The 17,933-nt window shown below is 63.2% G+C and overlaps 1 protein-coding gene across 9 annotated transcripts in view; it reads left to right on the forward strand.

The window, feature by feature from the left end:
• DNMT3A (DNA methyltransferase 3 alpha) overlaps positions 1–15,971 on the forward strand; it is a 50,118-nt gene extending 34,147 nt beyond the window's left edge. For 6 of the 9 annotated variants that reach the window (XM_074582290.1, XM_074582296.1, XM_074582297.1 and 3 more), the window contains 17 exons: positions 6,728–6,940; positions 7,050–7,208; positions 7,302–7,409; positions 7,990–8,146; positions 8,362–8,511; positions 8,797–8,841; positions 9,439–9,518; positions 9,712–9,824; positions 12,440–12,623; positions 12,740–12,824; positions 13,146–13,291; positions 13,561–13,651; positions 13,739–13,887; positions 13,974–14,059; positions 14,960–15,029; positions 15,384–15,502; positions 15,631–15,971. In XM_074582290.1, the coding sequence (XP_074438391.1) occupies positions 6,728–6,940; positions 7,050–7,208; positions 7,302–7,409; positions 7,990–8,146; positions 8,362–8,511; positions 8,797–8,841; positions 9,439–9,518; positions 9,712–9,824; positions 12,440–12,623; positions 12,740–12,824; positions 13,146–13,291; positions 13,561–13,651; positions 13,739–13,887; positions 13,974–14,059; positions 14,960–15,029; positions 15,384–15,502; positions 15,631–15,772 (2,097 nt within the window). In that variant the 3' untranslated portion in view covers positions 15,773–15,971. Of the gene's footprint in view, positions 1–6,727; positions 6,941–7,049; positions 7,209–7,301; positions 7,410–7,989; positions 8,147–8,361; positions 8,512–8,796; positions 8,842–9,438; positions 9,519–9,711; positions 9,825–12,439; positions 12,624–12,739; positions 12,825–13,145; positions 13,292–13,560; positions 13,888–13,973; positions 14,060–14,959; positions 15,030–15,383; positions 15,503–15,630 lie in introns of all 9 variants that reach the window. The other 3 variants (XM_074582288.1, XM_074582289.1, XM_074582295.1) reach the window with 1 other exon arrangement.
• Positions 15,972–17,933: the final 1,962 nt, after the last annotated feature.

The raw sequence follows: 17,933 nt of genomic DNA on the forward strand, positions 1-17,933 counted from the left end.
GGGCAGAATCACCTCCCTCGCCCTGCTGCCCACGCTTCTTTTAATGCAGCCCAGGATGCGGTTGGCTCTCTGGTCCCAGCACTGACCCCTGAGGAACGCCACTCGTCACTGGTTTTCATGTGGACATTGAGCCATTGACTGCAACCCTTTGAGTGCGGCCATCTAGCCAGTTCCTTACCCACCGAGTGGTCCATCCATCACATCCATGCTTTTCCAATTTAGAGACCAGGATGTCATGCGGGACAGTGTCGAATGCTTTGCATAAGTGCAGGTAGATGGTGTCGGTTGCTCATAGAAGGCCACCAAATTCGTCAGGCACCGTTTGCCTTTGGTGAAGCCATGTTGGCTGTCACCGATCACCTCCTTATTTTTCATGTGCCTTAGCAGAGTTTCCAGGAGGATCTGCTCCATGACCTTGCCAGGCACAGAGGTGAGACTGACCGGTCGGTAGTTCCTCATGTCTTCCTTTTTTCCCTTTTTGAAAATGGGGGTTCTGTTTCCCCTTTTCCAATCAGCGGGAACTTCACCAGCCTGCCTCGACTTTTCAAATATAGTGGAAAGTGGCTTGGCGACTTCATCTGCCATCTCCCTCAGGACCCGTGGATGGATTTCATTCGGTCCCATGGACTTATGCACCTTCATGTTCCTCAGATGGTCCCGAACCTGATCCTCTCCTACAGTGGGTGGTTCTTCATTCTCATAGCCCCTGCCTTTGCATCCTGCAACTTGGGTGGTGTGGTTGGAGCCCTTGCCGGTGAAGGCCGAGGCGAAAAAGTCATTCAGCACCTCAGCCTTCTCCATACCCTGGGTGACCAGGTCTCCTGTCTCCTTCCTGAGAGGGCCCACGTCTTCCCTTGTCTTGCCGTTACCCCTGACGTACTTATAGAAGTTTTTTCTTGTTATCCTTGGTGCCCCTAGCCAGATTTAATTCCGTCTGGGCTTTAGCTTGCCTAATCTGGTTTCTGGTCGCTCAGACAGTTTCTCTGTATTCCACCCAGTCAACCCGTCCTTGCTTCCACCCTCCGTAGGCCTCCTTTTTGCCCTTGAGCTCGTCCAGGAGCTCTTTGTTAATCCACGCAGGCCTCCTGGCATTTTTGCCTGACTTCTTCATTCTTGGGATGCACCGCTCCTGAGCTTGGAGGAGGTGATCCTTGAATACTAACCAGCTCTCCTGCTCCCCTCTCCCCTCCAGTGCTTTTTCCCATGTTACCCTGCCAAGCAGGTCCCTCAAGAGGCCAAAGTCTGCTCTCTTGAAGTCCAGGGTAGTGAGCTTGCTGCGTGCTCTCCTGAAGTCCAGGTAGTGAGCTTGCTGCATGCTCTCCTCGCTGCCCAAAGGATCTTGAATTCCACCGTTTCATGATCACTGCAGCCGAGGCTACCCTTGAGCTTGACACTCGCCACCAGCCCCTCCTTGTTGGTAAGGACAAGGTCCAGCATAGTTCCTCTCCTTGTTGGCTCCCCTACCATTTGAAGAAGAAAGTTGGCATCGACACATTCCAAGAACTTCCTGGATTTCTTGTGCCCCACTGTGTTGTCCTTCCAACAGATACTGGGGTGGTTGAAGTCGCCCATGATTACCAGGGTCTGTGAACATGATGCTGCTCCTATCTGTCTATGGAGGGCCTCATCCGCTCTGTCGTCCTGGTCAGGTGGCCTGTCGCAGACCCCTACCGTAATGTCCCCTGCCCCTGCATTCCCTTTAATCTTGACCCATAAGTTCTCTGTTGGGTCTTCATCCATGCCCACGTGGAGCTCCATGGACTCCAGCTGTTCATTGACAGAGAGGGCAACATCCCTTCCTCATCTTCCCAGCCTGTCCTTCCTGAAGAGTCAGTATCCATCCATTCCAACACTCCAATCATAAGAGCCATCCCACCACGTCTCTGTGATGCCAACGAGATCGTAGCCCTGGCGGTGCGCGCACATCTCCAACTCCTCTTGCTTATTTCCCATGCCGCGTGCAGTCGCGTAAAGGCACTTCAGCTGGGCGCCCGGTGAAGCTGTCTCCCTGGCTGGAGCGGTTGCTTTTCCTTCCTGCTGCTCTTCAGGTGGTCTTCCTCTGGGGTGTTTTATCTGTGACTCCCCGGCTCCTCCCTCCTCAGGAGCCCCTGGCTCGTCCCCGTAAGACTTCGAGTATGCTGCAGCGTACCCAGCACGTCTCGGAGCAACAGGTTGAGGGCCTTCACTAGTGAGCCACCCCTCAGACCTTGGAGCATCGTCCCTCGGCTTGTCACGAGCAAGCCGTGTGGCATCCCCCTCTCCCAACAAGCCTACTTTAAAGCCCGGTCAACGAGCCCCGCTAGCTCACGAGCAAAGACCCGCTTCCCCCTTTCAGAGAGATGAGCCCCGTTTGATGCCAACGAGCCTGGGGCCGCGTAGGCCATCCCGTTGTCGAAAAACCCAAAACTGCTGCGGTGACACCAGCCGTGGAGCGGGGTCCTGATAGATTGCGCACGTCTGTTCCTTACAGCGTCCCTGCCTGTAACTGGGAGAAGAGAACGGACACCCTGCGCCCCAGACCGCCTTATTAACCTTCCCAAGGCCCTGGAGTCTCTCTGGACTGCTCTTGGGCCACGTGTTGCCACCTCGTCACCACCCCCGTGAAAGAGCAGCAGCGGGCAGTAGCCCGAGGGCTGAACCAGGCGGGGAATTTTCGAGTGACGTCCCTGACCCGGGCGCCGGGGAGGCAGCGTACCTCCCTGTCCAGAGGGTCTGCCCGGCACGTCGGGCCGTCTCTTCCCCGCAGAAGGGAGTCTCCTGCTACTGCAGCTCGCCTCTTCTTCCTGGCAGAGGCAGTTTTTAAACTGGGGGTAGGCCTTGCTGCTCCCGGCATCTCTTCTGGTGTGGCCAAACCATCTTCCATGCCATCCGTGGGTCGGCCTACCCGCCCAAGAGCCTCGTACCTGTTGTGCAGGGGCACCTGGCCAGGGGCTGTGGGCAAGGAGGGGCTTCGCTTGCCTCCCCTGGTAGGGACTAGCCTCCGTTCACTGGCCTCCCTTTGTCACTGCCTTTGGTCTGGCAGGGGAGGGACCAGATCTCCTTCAGCTCGGGGTTCTTTTGGTGGCTCTTCTGGTCCCAGACCTTGTCTGAGCTGGGCCAAACTGGGTGATGTGGCCCCAGAGCAGTGTCTGTACTGGTCTGAACTGGTGAAGGAACTGGCTAGATGGCCGCACTCAAAGGGTTGCAGTCAATGGCTCAATGTCCACATGGAAGCCCGTGACGAGTGGCGTTCCTCAGGGGTCAGTGCTGGGACCAGTGCTGTTTAACATCTTTGTCAGCGACATGGACAGTGAGATCAAGTGCACCCTCAGCAAGTTTGTCGACGACACCAAGCTCTGCAGGGCAGTCGACACGCTGGAGGGAAGGGATGCCATCCAGAGGGACCTTGACAGGCTGGAGAGGTGGGCCCATGCCAACCTCATGAAGTTCAACCAGGCCAAGTGCAAGGTCCTGCACCTGGGTTGGGGCAATCCCAAGCACAAATACAGGTTGGGTGGAGAATGGATGGAGAGCAGCCCTGAGGAGAAGGACTTGGGGGTGCTGGTGGACAAGAAGCTCAACATGAGCAGGCAATGCGCGCTTGCAGCCCAGAGAGCCAACCGCATCTTGGGCTGCATTAAAAGAAGCGTGGGCAGCAGGGCGAGGGAGGTGATTCTGCCCCTCTGCTCCGCTCTGGTGAGACCCCACCTGGAGCACTGCGTCCAGCTCTGGAGTCCTCACCACAAGAAGGACATGGACCTGTTGGAGCAGGGCCAGAGGAGGCCCCGGAGATGCTGGGAGGGCTGGAGCCCCTCTGCTGGGAGGACAGGCTGAGAGAGCTGGGGGGGTTCAGCCTGGAGAAGAGAAGGCTCCGCGGAGACCTTCCAGCCCCTGCCAGTCCCTCAAGGGGCTCCAGGAAAGCTGGGGAGGGACTCTGGAGCAGGGAGGGGAGCTGTGGGACGAGGGGGAAGGGTTTTACACTGGAAGAGGGGAGATTTGGATGAGCTATTGGGAAGAAATTCTTTGGTGTGAGGGGGGTGAGCCCCTGGCCCAGGTTGCCCAGAGAAGCTGTGGCTGCCCCATCCCTGGAGGGGTTCAAGGCCAGGTTGGCCGGGGCTTGGAGCAACCTGGGCTGGTGGGAGGTGTCCCTGCCCAGGGCAGGGGGTGCCACTGGCTGGGCTTTAAGGTCCCTTCCCACCCAAACCATTCCGTGATTCTGTGGGTGATGTGGCCCCAGAACAGTGTCTGTACTGGTCTGAACTGGGTGATGTGGTCACAGAGCAGTGCCTGTACTGGGCTGAACTGGGTTATATGGTTCCAGACCAGTGTCCAGACTAGGCTGAACTGGATGATGTGGCCCCAGAACAGTGTCTGTACTGGACTGAACTGGGTGACGTGGCCCCAGAGCAGTGCCTGTACTGGGCTGAACTGGGTGATGTAGTTCCAGAGCATTGTCCGTACTGGATCAAACTGGGTGACATGGTCCCAGACCAGTGTCCATAGTGGTCTGAGCTGGGTGATGTGGTCATAAACCAGTGTCCATACTGGGCCATACTGGATGATGTGGTCCCTGACCAGTGCCTATACTGGGCTGAACTGGTGATGTGGCCCCAAACCTGCGTCCGTACTGGGCTGAACTGGTGCAGGGGTGGGTGCCAGCCGGACCCGTGTGCACGGGGGAGCCGGCCGCCAGGAGGTGGGGGCCCGGGCCCCGGGGCGGATTCCTGCCGTGCCGGGCGCGGCCCCCCGGGGCGCCGCCGCCCCCCCCCCCACCATCCCCCCGTCCCGCTCCGCTGCACAAAGGCCGGGGGGGCCGCGGCCCGGGGGGACAAAAGGCGGCGGGAGGGCCCGGCCCAGCCCGGATCGCGGGCCGGTGAGGACCGGGAGGAAGGGGCCGCGGGGACACCGGAGCCGAGACGAGCGGGACCGGGCCACGGGCCACGGTGAGAGCCGGCCCCTGCCGAGCGGGGCCGAACTGAGCCGAACGGGGCCGAGAGGAGCCGAACCGGGGTAGCCGAGCTGAGCCTATCCGAACTTAGCCGAGCCCAGCGGAGCCGAACTGAGCCGAACCCAGCCGAGTCGAGCAGAGCCGAACGCAGCCGAAAGGAGCCGAGCCGGCCCGACCCGAGCGGAGCCGGACTGAGCCGAGTGGAGCCGAACTCAGCCGAGTTACCGACCCGGACCGACCCGAGGGAGGCCGGACCGACCCGAGTTGCCGAGCCGGGCCGGGCCGAGCTGCGACGACCCGACTGGTTGCCGAGGCGAGTTGCCGACCCGGGTTGCCGGTCCGGTTCGAGGCGCCGGGAAGGAGGTGGCGGGGGGGGGATCCGGTGTGTCCCCCCCGTCGCCGCGCGGCCCCTCCCCGCCCAGCCAACCAGCCGGGCCGGGAGGCACCATGTGACCCGGGATCCCAGACAAAGAACCGACGGGCCTGGCCCCGACCGACGGACCGGACCCGACCCCTCGGATCGGATCGGCTCAGTTCGGCACGGACCCGGACCGACTCGGTTCGACTCGGCTGGGTTCGGCTCCACTCGGCTCAGTTCGGCCCGGCTCGGCTCGGCTCGGCCGGTCTCGGCAACTCGGCTCAGTTCGGACCGGCCCGTCGCGGCGCCCAGCCCGCATGGGTAGGTGGCCACCAAGGGGAGGGCGGCTCTGCTCAGTTCTTCTGGGTTCGGCTCAGTTCGTCTGGGTTCGGCTTAGTTCGGTAGGGTTCGGCTCAGTTCGGTGCGATTCGGCTTAGTTCGGTAGGGTTCGGCTCAGTTCGTTTGGGTTCGGCTTAGTTCGGCTCGGCTCGGCTCAGTGCATATGGGCTCGTTTCAGTTCGGTGGCGTTCGGTTCAGTTCGTTTGGGTTCGGCTCGGCTCGCATCAGTTCGGCTCAGTTCGTTTGGGCTCGGCTGAGTTCGACTTAGTTCAGCTCGGCTCGGCTCAGTTCGGCCCGGCCCGGCCATGGCCGTCCAACACGCTTGTGCCGGTGACAGCGGGTGCCCGGGCCGGGGAGGCCCGCGGGGCTGGGGGTGCCCGGGATAGGGGGCACCGGGACACCCGGAGAGGGTGACACGGGGGCGCGGGGTGTCCCGGGGGGATGTCCCGGGACAGAGGCGGGGGGGGGCGGGGAAGGATCCCCCAGGGGACAGGGCTGAGGGGCCGGGGGGGGGGTCAGGCCTCCCCAGGGGCCAGGGGGGACAGGGCCCCCCAGGGGACCGGCCCTGGGGGTTGGGGGTGCAGGGCTTTATGCTTTGGAAGAGGCAGGAGGGGTGCGGGGGGGTCGGGGACGGGGACCCCGGGCGGGCAGCGAGGTTGGGGTGCTGGGGGCCGGGGGGGGGATGTGACATGATGTGCGGGGCTGGAGCCGTGGTTGCTCTGGCATCGCTGGGGCCAGGCTGTGTCCTGGGGGAGCCAGGCTGGGAGGCGGGGGGGACATGCAGGGACAGCCCCCTGTGGGGGGGCCGCCATCTCCCCACCTCCCAGCAGCTTTGCAGGTGCTCCCTGAGCCATCCGCTGCCGACTACAGAGGGAAACTGAGGCACGGGGGCGAAGGGGAGACGCCCAAGCTGCCCTTGGAGGAGGGGTGTCCACGCTACCCGGGGAGGCTGTGCAATAGCACCCACTGCCGGGGGGGGGGCTGCCCTGGGGGGCTGCCAGGGCCATGGCAGGGTCTGGGTGGTGCCACCCCCCGCCAGCAGCACCGTGGCTACCTCTTGGGGTGCAGCCATGACCGGTGTGTGTGTGTGTCACCCCCCCCAGGCGGAGAAGAAGGCGAAGGTGATCGCCGTGATGAACGTGGTGGAGGAGACGCCGCGGGCCGAGCCCCAGAAGGAGGAGGAGGCCAGCCCCCCCGCCTCGCAGCAGCCCACCGACCCTGCCTCACCCAACGTGGCCACCACGCCTGAGCCTGTGGTGGCCGACGCCGTCGACAAGAACACCTCCAAGTCAGCCGACGACGAGCCCGAGTACGAGGTGAGGGCAAGAGCTGGATGGGGAACGGGGGGGGTTTGCAGGGCTGCTGACCCCAGGGCCACCCGCCCGCGGGCACCCTGACACCCCCTTGTCCCCTCTCCCGGCACAGGACGGCCGGGGTTTCGGCATTGGTGAGCTGGTGTGGGGCAAGCTGCGCGGCTTCTCCTGGTGGCCTGGGCGCATCGTCTCCTGGTGGATGACGGGCCGGAGCCGGGCGGCCGAGGGCACCCGCTGGGTGATGTGGTTCGGAGACGGCAAGTTCTCGGTGGTAAGTGTCACCTGTGGGGTGGGGGTCCGGCCGTACTCCCCCCTGTCCCCAGACATCCCCCCAGCTCACAGCCACGTCCCCTCTGTCCCCCAGGTCTGCGTGGAGAAGCTCCTGCCACTCAGCTCCTTCGCCAGCGCCTTCCACCAGGCCACCTACAACAAGCAGCCCATGTACCGCAAAGCCATCTATGAGGTGCTGCAGGTGAGTGCCCGCAGCTGCAGGGTGGCACCGGCCCCCCCGCACCGGCATGTTTTGGGGGGACATCGGTGGCCAGCCCCAGGCAGGATCCATGGGAGCAGGCAGCTGCCCCTCCGCCCTGCCAGGATCTGTCCCTCCCTCGCCTCCTGCACCCAGCAACATCCAGGGGGGCACAGGATGTCTCTTAAAAGGGTGGGGGGGATCTAGAGGACTCCCTAGAGAGATTCTGGGGGGCTCTTGTCCCAGACAAGGGTGTCTGGAGGTCTGTTGGGAAGCTGGGGGACAGGTTGGGGTCTCTGCAGAGTTGCCGAGGTCGCTGGGGGGTGATGCTGGGGGGGGGTGTCCTGGCTCTCTGGGGGGCTCTTGGCAGTGCTGAGAGATGTTGGGGGTTTCTTGTGGGACGACGGGGGTGTGTATGACCATGTACGTCCCTTGGGGGTAGGGGGCTGCCTAGGGGGCAGGGGGCATTGCCCCCTGCCCTAGGGGGCAATGTGGGCAGCGTCTGGAGCAGCTGGGGGGGGGCCTGGCGCTGGGGACCTCCTCGGCAGGTGGGTGACGGCCAGGGCTGGGGCTGCCCTGGCAGGTGGCGAGCAGCAGAGCAGGGAAGATCTTCCCGGCGTGCCCCGAGAACGACGAGACCGACACCTCCAAGGTGGTGGAGATCCAGAACAAGCAGATGATCGAGTGGGCCCTGGGCGGCTTCCAGCCCTCCGGCCCCAAGGGCCTAGAGCCCCCCGAAGGTGAGTCGGGGGGAGTCACAGGGACCTGCTTGGTGGCCCTGGCAAATGTCCCCCGGGACCCTTGGCCACCAGGCCGGCGTAAGCTTTGGCAGAGGAAGCTCCGTGGGGCTGGCAGGTCCCGGGGGGTAGACAGATCCCCCTGCGGGACACAGGGCCATTGATGGGAATCCTGTTGATGGGACCCCCATTGATGGGACCCCACACACCCATTTCAGAGGAGCGAAACCCCTACAAAGAAGTTTACACGGAGATGTGGGTAGAGCCAGAAGCAGCTGCCTACGCACCGCCCCCACCCGCCAAAAAACCCAGGAAAAGCACAACAGAGAAGCCCAAGGTCAAGGAGATCATCGATGAGCGCACCCGAGGTACTGCCCGGGGGGTCAGGGATGCCCCCGCACCCACCCCCGCTCTCCACGGGGCTTTGCTTGGCCGTGGCCGTGCCAGGGACCCAGTGCTGGGAGGGCCATGCTCATAGCGGGGCTGTGGGGTGAAAGCTGCTCTATGCCTGGTTCCCTTCTCCACTGGGGACATTCCCTCCCGGGGGTCCCCTCCATTTGTCTCCCTCTGGGGGCTACGCAGAGGGGACCTGGCTGGGGCAGGGCTGGCACCGGGCAGGACCCCTCCACTCTGACACTCCTGTCCCTCCCCAGAGCGGCTCGTTTACGAGGTCCGGCAGAAATGCAGGAACATCGAAGGTGAGTGTGGGGCTGGGACACGTCCTGCTCCCGGGGACGGGGTTCCTCCCCAGCTGGGCACCAATTCTGGCTGCAGAGCCAGGAGGCAGAGGGGGCTCAGAGGGGCGGGGGTGTCTAAGGAGCTGAGGGATAGGTTTGTCCCATCCTTCAGCCTGGCTGGCAGCAGGGGCTTTGATGGTGTGCTGTCCTGGATGGCGGCAGGGACCCCTGGGACACTCCCCGGGACGGGGGATACCAGCACAGGGAAGGCTGAGGCTGGGAATGGAGCGAGGCAGGGCTGAGGGGGGGCTGTTGATGGAAGGGATGGGGACAGGGAGGCGGTGGGAGCCCTGCCCCGCTGTCCCCAGGGTTGGTCACATCGCACCGCGGTGGCTGTCCCGCTGGTGTCGGCAACTTGGGGGTGCAGGGGGCTCTGCCACTCCCCAGTTCAGGGGGTGAAGCCGGTGTGACCCAGACACGGGGGGTGAGCGTTTGCTGGGGGCAGCAGCAGGATGTGGCTCGGGGTCGGACTGCTCCCCACATGCCGGGCTCGCCCCGGTGTGGGGTGCCGGGGGGGTGGCAGAGCCTGGGGGTAACACCTCCCCTCCTACACCCCAGACATCTGCATCTCCTGTGGGAGCCTCAACGTGACCCTGGAGCACCCTCTATTTATCGGAGGAATGTGCCAAAACTGCAAGGTACGGCACAGTGCAGGCAGCCCCGGCACCAGGCGGGCACGGCCGGCTCCCCCCACACGCCCTGTCCCAGGGGTCTGTCTGCCAGACCCCTCTGCCAGGAGCCGCCCCATCGGCCTCATGGCAGCGTCCTGGCGTCCCCAGCACAGGGCTCGGGCTGTGCCACACTCACGCCTTGACTCTCCTTCTCCCCCAGAACTGCTTCTTGGAGTGCGCGTACCAGTACGACGACGACGGCTACCAGTCCTACTGCACCATCTGCTGTGGTGGCCGCGAGGTGCTCATGTGCGGCAACAACAACTGCTGCAGGTCTGGGGCCACCGGCCCAGTGTGGGGCTGGGGAGGTTTTGGTGGTGCCATGGTCCTGGGCTGGGGCTGGGGAGGTTTCGGTGATGCTGCCATGCCAGTGTGGGGCTGCGGAGGTTTTGGTGGTTCCGTGGTCCTGGCGTGGGGCTGGGAGATTTTGGTGATGCCACAATCCTTGCGTGGGGCTGGGGAGGTTTCGGTGGTACCACAATTCTGTTGTGGGGTCTTGGTGATTCACCCTGGCCTTGACATGAGGCTGGAGGGATTTTGGTGATGGCCCAGTCCTGCTGTGGGGCTGGGAAGGTTTTGGTGATGCCACAGTCGTGGCATGAGGCTGGGGGAGGTTTTGGTGATGCCACAGTCCAGGTATGGGACTGGGGAGGTTTTCGTGGTGCCATGGTTCAGGCGTGGGGCTGGGGAGGTTTTGGTGGTGCCACCATCCCGTCGTGGGGCTGGGGGAAGTTTTGGTGATGCTGCGGTTCAGCATGGGTCTGAGGAGGTTTTGGCGATGCCAGTCCTGGTGTGGGGCTAGGATATTTTGGCGATGCCACAGTCTTGGTATGGGACTGGGAGGTTTTGGTGATGCCTTGGTCCTGATGTGGGACCAGGGGGAGGTTTTGGCAATGCCCCAGTCCCAGCAAGGGGCTGGGAAGGTTTTGGTGGCGCCTCAGTCCTGGCCCTGGAATTTGGTGATGCCAGCCCTGGTGTGGGGCTGAGACGTTTTGGTGATGCCACAGTCGTGGTGTGGGGCTGGGAAGGTTTTGGTGGTACCACCGTTCCGTTTGAGGGGGTTTGGTGATGCCCCAGTCTTGGCATGGGGCTGGGAGGTTTTGGCGATGCCTGACCTCAGTGCCCGGGAAGGTCACGGAACAGATCATCCTGAGTGCCATTATGCAGCGCATGAAGGACAGCCAGGCCACCGGGCCCCGTCAGCAGGGGTTCGTGGAAGGCAGGTCCTGTTTGACCAACCTGATCTCCTTCTGCGGCAAAGTGACCCGCTTGGTGGATGAGGGACAGGCTGTGGGTGTTGTCTACCTAGACTTCAGTAAAGCCTTTGGCACAGTTTCCCGCAGCATTCTCCTGGAGAAACTGGCTGCCCATGGCTTGGATGGGCGTACCCTTCGCTGGGTGAAAAGCTGTCTGGCCGGCCCGGCCCAGAGAGCGGTGGTGAATGGAGTTCAGTCCAGTTGGTGGCCGGTCACAGCGGTGTTCCCCAGGGCTCGGTGTCGGGGCCAGTTCTGTTTAATGTCTTTATCGACGACCTGGAGGAGGGGATCGGGTGCACCCTCAGTCAGTTTGCAGAGGACACCAAGTTGGGCGGGAGTGTCGGTCTGCTGGAGGGTAGGAAGCCTCTACGGAGGGATCTGGACAGGCTGGATGGATGGCCCAGGGGCAATGGTGTGAGGTTCAACAAGGCCAAGTGCCGGGTCCTGCCCTTGGGTCACACCAGCCCCATGGACACTCCAGGCTGGGCAGAGTGGCTGGAGAACTGCCCGGCGGATGAGGACCTGGGGGTGTTGGTCGACAGTGGCTGAGTATGAGCCAGCAGTGTGCCCAGGTGGCCAAGGAGGCCACCAGCATCCTGGCCTGTGTCAGCACCAGTGTGGCCAGCAGGAGTGGGGCAGTGACCGTCCCCCTGGACTGGGCACTGGGGAGGCCCCACCTCGAGGGCTGTGTCCAGGTTTGGGCCCCTCACGCCAAGAAAGACCTTGAGGGGCTGGAGCGTGTCCAGAGAAGGGCAACGGAGCTGGTGAGGGGTCTGGAGCACAAGTCTGGTGAGGAGCGGCTGAGGGAGCTGGGGGTGTTCAGCCTGGAGAAGAGGGGGCTGAGGGGAGACCTTCTGGCTCTCTACAGCTCCCTGAAAGGAGGGGGTAGCCAGGGGGGGTCGGGCTCTTCTCCCAAGGAACAGGCCATGGCACAAGAGGAAACGGCCTCAAGTTGTGCCAGGGGAGGTTTAGGATGGCTATTGGGAACAATTTCCTCCTGGAAAGGGTTGTGAAGCATTGGAAGAGGCTGCCCAGGGCAGTGGTGGAGTCGCCATCCCTGGAGGGATTGAAAAGCCGGGCAGACGTGGTGCTGAGGGACGTGGCAGTGTGGTCAATGGTTGGACTCGATGGTCTGAAGGGTCCCTTCCAACCCAGGGGATTCTGTGGTTCTGTGCCCCAGTCTTGGCATTAGGCTGGGAAGGTTTTGGTGGTGGCCCAGTCCTGGCATCGTAATCTGGTGAATGCCAGTCCAGATTTGCGGCTGGGACGTTTTGGTGATGCCACAGTCCTTGTGTTGGGTCTGTGAAGGTTTTGGTGGTACCACCGTTCCATTTGGGGGGGGTTGGTGATGCCCCAGTCTTGGCATGGGGCTGGGAGGTTTTGGTTGTGCCCCAGTCCTGGTGTGGGGCTGGGAGGTTTTGGTGATGCCGCAGGTTCCAGCTGCAGGTCTTTGCCTGGGGCAGGCAGAGGTTTGGGCAGTGCATTGGGTCCTGGTGTGGCGCTGCCGGTCCCTATGTGCCCCCCTGCCACGGGCCTCCGAGGGGCACGGCCGCAGCCGGCTGAGACAGCGTGGCCATGCCAGGGGGCACCGTCCCCAGCCCCGCCGCTGACGCTGGCTCCTGGCTCTGCCAGGTGCTTCTGCGTGGAGTGTGTGGACCTGCTGGTGGGCCCGGGGGCGGCCCAGGCGGCCATCAAGGAGGACCCCTGGAACTGCTACATGTGCGGCCATAAGGGCGTCTACGGGCTGCTGCGGCGGCGGGAGGACTGGCCCTCGCGCCTCCAGATGTTCTTCGCCAACAACCACGACCAGGAGTTTGTGAGTGACCCTGCGGCAGGACCCCACAGCCGGGCTCCCCCCTGCCCGCCACGTCCCCCCTCCCTGCTGCCCGCCATGTCCCCCCTCCCCGCCTGACACCCACCCATTGCTTTCAGGACCCACCCAAGGTGTATCCACCGGTGCCGGCCGAGAAGAGGAAGCCCATCCGGGTGCTCTCGCTCTTCGATGGCATCGCCACAGGTGGGTTGGGGTCCCCGGCTCAGCAGCCCCTGCAGGGACCCTCCTTGGGACCAGCAGGGGGGGAAGAAGGGAGTGGGACACCACAACTGTCCGGCCTCGGGGCAGGGGCGTCCCGCACCCACCGGGGTGTAAGCGGCGGGTGCACAGACCTGTGCCACCTGCGGGACCCCCGGGTCGGATATTCCCATGGGCAGCCCCCGCCGTCTCCTCTGCCCTGGGGGTTCTGCGCTTGGTGGGGTGCAGGGGAGGGGGACGGTGGTGGTGACGGGTCCGGGGGGGCCATGGTCCGTGCACTGCCCACCCCAGCCCCGCTCCCCGCAGGCCTGCTGGTGCTGAAGGACCTGGGCATCCAGGTGGACCGCTACATCGCCTCCGAGGTGTGCGAGGACTCCATCACCGTGGGCATGGTGAGGCACCAGGGCAAGATCATGTACGTCGGGGACGTCCGAAATGTCACCCAGAAACACGTACGTCCTGCCCGACCGCCCCTCCCCCATGTCCCCCCCCTCCCTGCAGGCAGCGGGTCCTCCCAAAGCACCCCGGTGTCCCCAAGATTGGTTCAGTCCCTTGTCCTGCATCTCCCCATGCAATGGCCTTCACCAGCATGGCCTCACCATCCCGCCGGGGAGCTCAGCCACCTTCCACCCCTCCGTGTGTCCAGGCGTCCCCCCGGCCGGTGCGGTGTCCCCCGAACCGTCGGCAGCGCCCGGCTTACCAAGGGCTCTCCCTCTTGCAGATACAGGAGTGGGGGCCCTTCGACCTGGTGATTGGGGGGAGCCCCTGCAACGACCTCTCCATCGTCAACCCGGCCAGGAAGGGGCTCTATGGTAGGTGTCTCCTTGCTGGGCTGGGGCTGGCCCCCAACACTGGCCCCCCACCGCTGACACCAGCCCTTCTTGCTCTCTCCTGCCCAGAGGGCACCGGCCGGCTCTTCTTCGAGTTTTACCGCCTGCTCCATGAAGCCCGGCCCAAGGAGGGCGACGACCGGCCCTTCTTCTGGCTCTTCGAGAACGTGGTGGCCATGGGGGTGAGCGACAAGAGGGACATCTCGCGCTTCCTGGAGGTGAGTGCCGGGCGGTCGCTGAGGGTCCTGCCCCCGCCGCCGGCAGCCGAGCCCCGCTGACTTCTCACCTCTCGCCCTTCTCACAGTCCAACCCCGTCATGATTGATGCCAAAGAAGTGTCTGCAGCACACCGGGCACGGTACTTCTGGGGGAACCTTCCCGGGATGAACAGGTTGGTGACAGCACACCGGGGCCATGCCGCTCACCACCCGCTGGTCATCCAGCCCCTGGTCCAGCACCGGGAGGGAGGGTGGGGGCTGCGGAAAGGGCCAGACCCCTGGGTCCTCCCCCAGCCCAGACATGGCTCTGGGGGTCCCCTGGCCCCGCTCAGTGCTGGGCAAAGTGACACTGGGTGACAGCACACCCCAAAAGTGATGGCCCCCACAGAGGGGGCTGGTCCTGTCCTTGCTCCCTCGTGCTGGTGGGGTGGTGTGGAAGCGTCCCTCCCCAACAAGGGCCATGGTGGCACATGGCTGGTGGCCACAGGTGGGCTCCTTATGAGGAACGACTGAGGGAGCTGGGGTTGTTTAGCCTGGAGAAGAGGAGGCTGAGGGGAGACCTTATCACCCTCTACAACTACCTGAAAGGAGGTTGTAGAGAGATGGGGGCTGACCTCTTCTCCCTGGTGACAAGTGATAGGACGAGGGGAAACGGGTTCAAGTTACGTCAGGGGAGGTTTAGATTAGATATTAGGAGACATTTTTTCACTGAAAGGGTTATTAAACATTGGAATAGGTTGCCCAGGGAGGTGGTGGATTCACCATCCCTGGAGGTGTTTAAAAAAAGGGTAGATGGGGCACTGAGGGACATGGTTTAGAAGTGGCTCTTGTCAGGGTAGGCTAAAGGTTGGACTCGATGATCTTAAAGGTCCCTTCCAACCTCAACAATTCTATGATTCTATGATTCTATGATTCCTGTGGGGATCGGCTTCTTCTGATGCTGTCCCCTCAAAACAGCCTTGGCCACCCAGTGCCCCCCACCAGCCAGCAGAGCTGCCCTGCACCCGTGTGGGTGCTGGCATGGGGACGTGGCGCTGCCTCCTGTGCCCACCTTCCCATCTCTCTGCCCCCAGGCCACTCGCGTCCACAGTCAACGATAAGCTGGAGCTGCAGGAGTGCCTGGAACACGGCAGGATAGCCAAGGTCAGCTCCGGCCCGCGGCGTGCCACTGGTGGGGACAACGTGGACAAGGGGGCGGTGGGGTACTGTGCCCGTCCCTGGTGTCCTGGACCCCTTGGGCTGCAGGGGAGGGGTCCTGCCAGGGTGGAGGGGGGGGATGCAGCGGTGGCACCGTCACCCCGGGGTGGGAGTCTGGAGGTGTTCAGACCCCAGCTGGACACCACCCTCTCCAGCCTGGATCACCCAGGACTGGATGATCTCCAGAGGTCCCTTCCAACCCCTACGATTCTGTGATTGGAGTCCCCCCGCCCTGCCCGCCCGTGGCCGGGGGCTCCGTGTGTGTCCCCCCGCAGCGTGACAAGCCTCTGCCTCTTGCAGTTCAGCAAAGTGCGAACCATCACCACTCGCTCCAACTCCATCAAGCAGGGCAAGGACCAGCATTTCCCCGTCTTCATGAACGAGAAGGAGGACATCCTGTGGTGCACGGAGATGGAGAGGTACCGCGGCCAGCCCAGGGCTCGCCACGGGGCTGCGCATCGCGCTGGGGTGGGGGGGAACCCCGCGTCCCTTGGGGATGGCACCCCCCTGACCCCGCTCCCCGTTGTGTCCCCCCGTGTCCCCGCAGGGTCTTCGGCTTCCCGGTGCATTACACAGACGTGTCCAACATGAGCCGCCTGGCCCGGCAGAGACTGCTCGGCAGATCCTGGAGCGTGCCGGTGATCCGCCACCTCTTTGCGCCCCTGAAGGAATACTTTGCCTGCGTTTAAGAGAGACAGACAGGAACTGGTGACACGGAGCGAGTCAGAAACAAAACCATCGATGCCAAGTGAAAACACGGAATGAGAGAAGAGTCAGCACCCAGAAGACGGGATTTCGCAGCCCGACGGGAACCCGGCACATGTCTCCCCGAGCGAAAGGGTTCGGTGTCCTCTCCTGAATTTCCAATGTTCAGCTTTTAGCCTATTTAAAAAAAAAAAAAAAAAAACCACAAAAAAAAACCAACGAAAACGACAAAAACACAAAAAGGAAACGAAAAAAAAAAGAGAAACAAACAAAAAAAACCAAAACCATATTTTTATTTTTTTTTGGGTAAACTTTTAATTTTCCGCTCTTTTCTGGCTGGGTTTTTCTGTTGGTTTGGTTTCTGCTTCTCGGAGCAGCGGGCGAGACGAGACTGCCGTCGCCAGCTCCGCTCTCGGAGGAGGGGAAACGGGCGGCGGGGAAAACCCCAGCCGGGAGAGAGCGGAGGCGAAGGAGAAAAACCCGCTCGCTCTGTCTTGCGCCGAGCGCGCGCCGAGCTCGCGCCGAGCTCGCCGCCCCGGCCGCCGGCCCGGCGAGCTTTGTAAGGAGGTTCGGGGGGGGGGGAGAGCGCGAAAGCGGCAGGGAAAGGCGCTCGGCCGGCTCCGCGAACGCCCAGCGACTTGAGCCTCACTCTTTTTTCCACCAGCACCGTTCACTGGTGATATGGAGCCGACCCAACTGGCAGGGAAGCCGAGAACACACACAACCACAACACACACCTTTTCTACAGTATTTTGGGTGCCTACCACACAGGAAACCTTGAAGAAAGCAAATTCTAGAAGCCGCTGTTACCTCTTGTTTACAGTTTATATATATATGATAGATATGAGATATAGATATATATATATATAAAAGGTACTGTTACTACTGTACAACCTGACTTCATAATGGTGCTTTTAAACAGCGGGGTGAGTCGAGACATCAGCTTCCATGTTGCCTTACGTGCCGGGCCTTTCCGAGCGAGCGGCGCGGGAGGGGGCCGGGGGCAGCGGCCGGGCAGGAAGCGGCTCCATCCCGAGTCATGCAATAACCTTTTTCTGTCCTAAAAAAAAAAAAAAAAAAAGATATATATACAAAAAAAAAAAAACAAAAAAAAAACAAAAAAAAAAGGAAGCGCCTCCCTCGGAAAGCGGCGTCGCTTGCCCGCCCTGCCCTGCCCAGCCCTGCCCGCGCCGCCCGTCCTGCCCGCGCCGCGCACAAACGTACTGGTGCTCTTCTGCGTACGTGGCGTCCCCGGCCAGGTCGGTGCTGGTTGTGTCCCCCCCCCTCCTTCCCCGACCCGGCGGTAGCAGCAGCGGGATGCTCCTGCCTGCTCCTGCCTGCGGGTGCTGCCTGCTGGGGGGGACACGGGTGCTGTGAATCGGGGCTCTTTGCCGAAAGCTGTTGGCGGTGCTGCGCCAGCAGGGCTGCGGCAGGCAGGGAGCGGAGCGCGGGACGGAGCAGTGCCGGAGCGTGGCTTGGGGTGCTTCTGACACGGGACAGGGGGACGGCGGCGGGTCCCCGCACCCTGGTGCTACATCCGCGGGGTCGGCATGAGAGCGATGTCCCGGCGAGGCGGGATGGGGACCCCGGTGCTGCCTGCGGCGTCGCCTTGTGGGGCATCGCTTCTCTGTCTGAGCGTGGTCTTGGAGTGTGTCCTGGTGGTGCCCCGTGCTGGGGGTGGCCCCTGTCCTGGGGTGACGGGTGCCCGGTGGGCGCGGGAGCAGCGGTGTCGGTGCCGAGGGCAGCAGGGCGAGCGGTGGCGGCGTTGGCGGTGCGGAGAGGAGCCATGGTGCGTGCAGGCAGGCAGGGTGCAGGCAGGGTGCAGGCAGGGTGCAGGCAGGTGCTGGCATTGCGGTGGATGGTGCTACTCGTCTGGCAGCTGCGGGTGCCGCGGCGGGTCGGTGGGGCCGGCTCGGCACCCGCTGCGGCAGCTGGATCCGGTGCCCGGCGCTGGAGCCGGAGGGGCTCCGGCCAGGGCAGGGGCTGGTGCTACGGCGCGGGGGAGGCTCACGGAGGGTCTCCGGCCCGTTCGCCGTCTCTTCTCTAACTGTGAAAGGTGCTGGGGGGCCGCCGGCCGCTCGGTGCGGGGTGCTGGCTAAATGGCACCGAGCCGCACCGGCGGCCCCGGGGTGCTGTGAGGTGCTG

The sequence above is a fragment of the Larus michahellis genome, chromosome 3, assembly GCF_964199755.1.
Source record: "Larus michahellis chromosome 3, bLarMic1.1, whole genome shotgun sequence".
Lineage (NCBI taxonomy): Eukaryota > Metazoa > Chordata > Aves > Charadriiformes > Laridae > Larus > Larus michahellis.